At 29.0% G+C, this 7,191-nt stretch overlaps 1 protein-coding gene across 3 annotated transcripts in view; it reads left to right on the top strand.

Annotated features, from left to right (window-relative positions):
- The first annotated feature begins 1,100 nt into the window (after positions 1-1,100).
- LOC108745809 (protein I'm not dead yet-like) overlaps positions 1,101-7,191 on the top strand; it is a 413,336-nt gene continuing 407,245 nt past the window's right edge. For all 3 annotated transcript variants that reach the window (XM_018482180.1, XM_018482178.1, XM_018482179.1), the window contains exons 1-3: positions 1,101-1,273; positions 3,918-4,071; positions 4,379-4,759. In XM_018482180.1, coding sequence (XP_018337682.1) covers positions 1,230-1,273; positions 3,918-4,071; positions 4,379-4,759 — 579 coding nt within the window. In that variant the 5' untranslated portion in view covers positions 1,101-1,229. The remainder of the gene's footprint in view (positions 1,274-3,917; positions 4,072-4,378; positions 4,760-7,191) is intronic.

The following is a 7,191-nucleotide window of genomic DNA, read 5'->3' as shown; positions in this document are numbered from 1 at the left end:
AATGAATAATTGATGTAAAATGAACGTTTAATTATATTAACGTTAAATAAACATTTAAAAAATGTTTCTTCAGAACATCATTGTAAAAATTAATACAAAATTAATACAAAATTAACAATAAACATTAAATAAATATTTAATAAATGTTCCTTCGAGACTTTACGTCAAACGGAAAATTAATGTAAAACAAACATTTATTTAATATTAAATAAACGTTTAAAAAATATTTCTTTGAAACATTATTTTAAACGAAAAATTACTATAAAATTAATTTAATAACCGTTAAATAAACGTGTAAAAAATGTAAAATTATTTTGGTGCGGAAATGGATCATAATAAAATTAATTACAAATAAATGTTTAAAAAACGTTAAATGACGTTACAAATGTTATTTTGGAAACAAAATATGAAATTAATAAATAATGTGAACGTTTAAAAAACATTTAAAAAACATTTTCTTCCCATTGGGAATTGTTATTCATTAACCCAGTGCTTCTGCCACTTTCTCCCAATAAATAGCTTTTAAATCTGATCTGTTATCTTGTGAATGCGAAATATCCTACAAAACAGGTCTTTCACGCAATTTCTGTATTAATTAAATTTCTGTATTCCTTGTCGAACTAATTTTTTTACTCATTATTGAAGAGTTACCGAATTCTTATATGTTTCAAATTCCTTCATTCAAAAATCCACTGATATATGACACGTGACTAAACTTCGCAATCTTATTTGCTACGACTCAGAATCACATGACTGAAAATAGAGTGATTTCTATTCTTGAGTCGACAATTAGAGTCGGCAGCTGCCTTGCTGTGATTGGTTGAATGATAGTCAGGAGTCCGAGTCAGTAGTCGAATCAGAGTCGAGTCAGAATCGGGAATCTGTAGTGTGATTACGGCTTTATACACACTGAAACATCTTGGGTGTATTCCGAGTTATGCATAAAGCGCATGCTGTATCGTTTTATCCTTTAATAATTGATGAACAACAAGGACAAACGATACATCATGCATTTCATGCGTAACTAGGAACGCACCTCTTGTTTTCTTCTACCATCGATTAATAAAGCAAGTCAAATGAAAATCGTGTAAAAGGATCATGCGATTCGAAATCACGTTATATTGCCTGCGATTCCTGAGATTCATATTTCATAACCAATAAAACAGAAATTAATGTTAGTATATCTTGGAAACGTGTTTTGTATAAAGTGTACGTAAATCTTAAATATTATGGAAGGAAGAACGGAAAATGTAGGTGAAGATCCAACAGAAACGTTAGTACTTCATTTGATATTGAATTGATTTAAATTTTTTACATCCCATTATAGATAAAGTATAGATAAACTTATATTACGATAAAATTTTATAATAATGCATGTACACAATAGAATAATTTTTTAAGTGTTGTTTTACAAAAAGAAACAATCTTTTTCTCCAAAAATTTTTTTATTATTTATATTAAACTCTATTTTGACTTTTTAAATGAAATAAAATTATATTGAGAAATTGGTGGTTAAAGTTGTAAAAAAAGTTACTTTAATTAATTTTCCTAAAATGTTTTAATTAAATACATTTATTGCGATATATTATTCATTAAAAGTGTTAATTTATTCCAAATTAAAACATTTTCTTGAAATTTTATTGTTAAGATTAAAGTCATAATTTACATATTTATATTTCAGAAAAACTGTAAATTGAACTATTAGTGATTGTAGTTAAGGGACTATTTAATTGTTTAATGAACCTTAAAAACTTTTTACATTATAGTTAAGGAATTACTTAATTGTTTAATAAACCTTAAAAAATTTTTTATATTATTGAATATGCAATTAGTATAAAAATTAACAGATTTCAAAGTTTATAATCGATGGCAAATAATAAATAATAAAAATTTTTAAATTTCTATCAATATTTATCATTTAAAGGTTTCATAAAGTGAAAATATGGAATTAATATTAAACTCAACATATACAATATTGACTTAATGTCATTTCGTAAGTTTACACAATATCTTCATGTATTATCTTTTGCAATATAAGACTCATATTTTTAAACAAAATAAATATTTTTAGTATATTATTATGTAATATATATTATTATAATATAATTACAAGAAGCTGACAATTTACAAAATAAAGTATAATAAAATGAAGTATAACTTAGATATTAATTACTTATCATATAATAATGGGAAATAGAATATTATTTGAGTATATCTGAGTAACACAGCTGCTTTTAGCAGAAAAAACTTATCAACGAGCAGTGATTTTTTTATACAATTTGTTCTTGCCTTTGCTAAATCTAAGTGTAGGAATTATGTTAAAGAATCATATTGAGGAATCACTGAGCGCTTACTGATCAGTTTTCATTGCTGCCAAATGCAGCCAATGACTGCATTTAAGAGACAAAGCAACTTACATTAGTAAGCATTCAGCAATTTTTTATTACAATTAATATCTATACTTGAATTCAGCGAAGAGCTAAAGACAAAAATCAGTCATATTAAAAAATCAGCGCTCACTCAGCTCCTGAGCGTAATCATTATTTAAATACATTCAGATATATTGACAATATTTTACTTTGTCTCAGGGGACATTTTAATATCTTGCTCTAGTTAATGTCTTAAAAAAAAATTAATATTTGAATAATATTTTGCATTAATATTTTATTTCGGAAATCATCAAATCATAGTCCATTGTAATACCGTAAATTACATACAAAATAACGTTTTCTAATTTTAATTCTAAGTTTCCCACCATCCAAAATTTTGACGCATTAGAATATTTTTCAGATTACAATTATATTCAACATAATAATACCATAAACAAAATTGATTATTTTTATCTTTCAACTTTTTATTGAATTGTATTATCTTTTGCAGTAAACTGTATTTATATTTAAATATTTCAAAAAATATTGGAAAGAGTTAATTTTTGCTCTTTTTACCAACAAGGTGTAAATAAAAAAAATAATGTTTTCTATAGTCAAAAATTTGCTTATTTTTGGAGGATATTAAAAATATTCTTTGCTAAATAAGAAACATAACAAAAAATAACACTTTTTTGTAGATTTTGTCCTTTTGGATACAATAAAGTTCTAAATAGTTTATACATTTAGAAAACACCTCTAAAAATTAATTAAGATATTTAAATTTAGATACATATTTATATTTCTGATCAATTTTCGAAGTATTCCCAGAATGCTATAAACATTTTAATAATTGTATTATATCAATTTGTCAAAATCTATAATACGAGGGTCGTTTGAAAAGTCGGTGCAAAGTCACTGCTGATGGCACTACTGGCGCGTATCAAGGTTAGATTTAGTTAGTAGCATCTCTTGGAGGAACACACACCAAGTTACAGCCAGATCGGTCTATTTGTTTGTGTTTGGCATTCATTTGAATCGAGGAAGTCGAGGGGGGTTTGTTTCTGCAATCACGTCCTCGTTTCCATAAAATCTTTTTCCCGCCAGCCATTTCTTCATATTGGGGAACAAATAGTAGTCCGAGGGAGCCAAGTCTGGAGAATAGGGGGGATGTGAGACGAGTTGGAACCCTAATTCCATTAATTTTGCGACCACAACTGCTGAGGTGTGAGCTGGTGCGTTATTGAAAATCACTCGACTTCCTCGATTCAAATGAATGCCAAACACAAACAAATAGACCGATCTGGCTGTAACTTGGTGTGTGTTCCTCCAAGAGATGCTACTAACTAAATCTAACCTTGATACGCGCCAGTAGTGCCATCAGCAGTGACTTTGCACGGACTTTTCGAACGACCCTCGTAACACTACTCCTCTTATTTACACTTTTTTGAGCAAAAATCGATCTCTTTTTAAGATTTATCTTTGTAAGCTCAACACTTATGCTATCAATCTACAGGTAATGAAAGGATTTAATAACCAATTTGTAATTAGGTCTGAAAGGAGAGAAGAATCTGTCAATTACTTAAGGAATCTAATTAACTGCTTAAGAAATACGGGCCGTTTCTTGAAGATCTATTGGAAGATTGTTTTTGCACTTCTATGGGCACTTTTTCTTTTACCTTTTCCCTTGATTTATAATTACTCGGTATTCCTTTCCTATTTTTCTATATATAATTTTTTAAACCTTATCAATTTGAATATTTTAGGATTTTCTACAATTTTATAAAAAAATAACTAGATTCTATAAATCTTATTTCTAATATCTTATCTGTAATATTTTCTAGGATATAAATCAACGTATCTTTTTTATTTTAATTTACTAATTCTTAATAAATTCTGGATTTTAATCTACACTCTTTATAAAAAAAGAAAGAAAAAAGCTTAAGTACAGTACATATAGTTTAAATTTTGTTTAAATTTCATAATAATAAGTAACTTAATGATTTTTGCAGGAAGTTAGATGTGCATTTGTAGTATTACTGATGGGTGGTTATTGGGTTAGCGACTGCTTTCCTATGGCAGTAACAGCACTCATCCCGGTTGTCATGTTCCCAGCTTTGGGTATACTCAGTACGGCTGATACAGCTTCCTGTTATATGAACGATACAATAATGGTATTCATTGGCGGTTTAATCCTTGCTATCGCTATTGAGCACAGCAATCTTCATATTAGGATTGCTCTCGGAGTCATGAAAACGGTCGGTTGCAGCCACGCAAGATTGCTCGGTGGTTTATGCGTGGTCACAACTTTTATATCCATGTGGATAACAAACACCGCAGCCACTGCTATGATGGTGCCCATAGTGTTTGCCGTTTTGAGGGAGTTAGAACAAGTATTAAATGACTTCTTCTGTTTAATATCTGATAGTAGCATGTATGAAATTCTATATAAGTAAACTTACATGCGTACGCAATCATACGTGCACGCGAGAGTGTGTGCACTTGTATAATACAATTTATATACTACTCTGTTAAAAATTATTCGAAGAAAACTAATGTACCAAATGAAAAATTTAAATTTAAAAATGCTACAGTAATAACTAATTAAGTTAAATTCTAAAGTAAAAGCAATATTAAGTGATACTATCTTTGTTACTTACTTAACTGTAATGACATGTATCATTTATATAAAAAATTTAATATCAACAACTGTCGCCAAGTTAAATCTTTTACCAATCATACCAAATTAAATAAAGAACCCAAGTAATACCATCTTTCATTTTTATGCAATGAATCTAAGCATACGTTAGACTGACAAGAAAAAGAAAAATATTTTTCTTTAATCAGCCTCTCAGCTCAATAGCTTCCAATTTATGTCAAAATAACACGCCTAAATTTTATCAAAGAATATTAAGATTTAAAGGTCGCTAGTGGACAATTTTCTAATCAAAGTTTAGATTTTCCTTAATACATGTTTAATTTGATGCAAAAATAGCTTAATCCGGATTTTAAATGTGATACTGTATGTTTTTTTAAAAAATACAGCCCGATTAATGTAAAAGATGAACAAATTTTAAGTTCAAGGTCGATTTTAGCAAGATTCTAAACGTTCAAATGGGTCGTTACTCTTCTCAAACTGTAGGTCTGTTCATCCAGAACAAGATTATTGGAATTTTCCTGGGATCTCTTACAGGGTCTTCAAAAGTTGCATTTAATTGGATTATAAAACGTTTTTAGGATAGAAAAAATTTTTTTTCTGTTTTTAAAAAGGTTCTAAATTATATTGCTTTTTTTGACATCCTCAAATTAAATGCCTCAATTTGACGATAAAGAAATCTTTATTAGAAAATGAAATAGGTATATAATAAAAAAAATATAATTTAATTATTATAATTGAAATAAGCTACATATTATGTAGTATATTTTCTTTATGTATTCATTTCATTTTCTAATAAAGAGTTTTTTATTTTCAAATTAAGGCATTTGATTTGAGGATGTTAAAATCATAAAGCGATATATTTTAAAACTTGTAAAAAAATTTTTTCTATCCTTAAAAATGATTTATAATCCAGTGCAACTTTTAAAGACTCTGTAGGAAGTGCAGGGAAATTCCAACTGAATCTTGTTTTGAATAATCAGATCTACAATTTGAGGAGAATAATGACTCATTTGAACGCTTGGAACCTTTCTAAAATCGACCTTTAATTTAAAATTAGGTCATTTTTTTACATTAATCGGGCTGTATTTTTTAAAACGTATATCATAGAGTTAAATGAATTGTTACATCGTGTTCAGCGACCAAAAAAATATACAGTACCACATTTAAAATCCGGTTTAAGCCATTTTTGCATTAAATCAAACATGTATTTAAGAAAATCGAAACTTTGATTTAAGAATCGTTCACTAGCGACCTCTAAATCTTAATATTTTTTAATAAAAATTTAGGGATGTTCTTTTGGCATGAAATGGAAGCTTTTAAGCTGAGAGGTCAATTACAAAAAATTTTTTTCTTTTTTCCTTGTTAGTCTAGTATACGGGGTGTCCTTAAAAAATGGCATTACCTATTATGATCGGATAGAGCGAACCGAACTGAGTCAAAAAGTCTTCTACTTTTTGTAGATTGCACAATAGTTAACAAAATATTAATTAACAGCGGTGTAAATATTAATGTTTAAAGATAGCCGAATACGTGCATCCGCCTGGCCTAGTACTACCGAATGTAGCGCGCCGCTCGAGCTATGACGTTTAGAGGCTTGCCTGCTGGGCCATCTTTGCTCCCCGCCGTCTGCGAGCCATGCGATTGGTGGGCCGTACATTCGGATAGTAGGCCAGGCGGACGCGCGTATCTTCTATCTTTAAACATTAATATTTCATTAACTATTGTGCAAACTGCAAAATGATACAAGACTTTTCGACTCAGTTAGGTCCGCTCTAAAGCTTTATATATCGAAGTATTCCTTTAATCTGTGCCGAAATGCCGACAGCCTTCCTACTATCTATTTTGACCGTCATATGTGATCCAGTCCAACAAGCGCTTAGTATTATGTCTGTAGTCCAATAAGTGCTAGTATTATTGGTATAGGGTATGGTTAGTAAGTAAAAAATGGAGGACCTATATGCTACTTTGACATATATTTTAGTCCGCTCTACCTGCTCATAATAGGTGATGCCAAATTTTAGGGTCATCCTGTATATATTGATATCAACAATTGGCGTCAAGTTAAATTCCATACCAACTATATCAAATTAAAGAATACAATCCAAATGCTACTTTTTATTTTTATACAATGAAATCTATGTACACATATATATATATATATATATA

This window comes from Trachymyrmex septentrionalis, unplaced genomic scaffold (assembly GCF_001594115.1).
Source record: "Trachymyrmex septentrionalis isolate Tsep2-gDNA-1 unplaced genomic scaffold, Tsep1.0 scaffold149, whole genome shotgun sequence".
NCBI classification, from domain to species: Eukaryota; Metazoa; Arthropoda; class Insecta; order Hymenoptera; family Formicidae; genus Trachymyrmex; species Trachymyrmex septentrionalis.
Note: the sequence above shows the minus strand (reverse complement) of the source record. Positions and strands in the feature narration are given on the sequence as shown.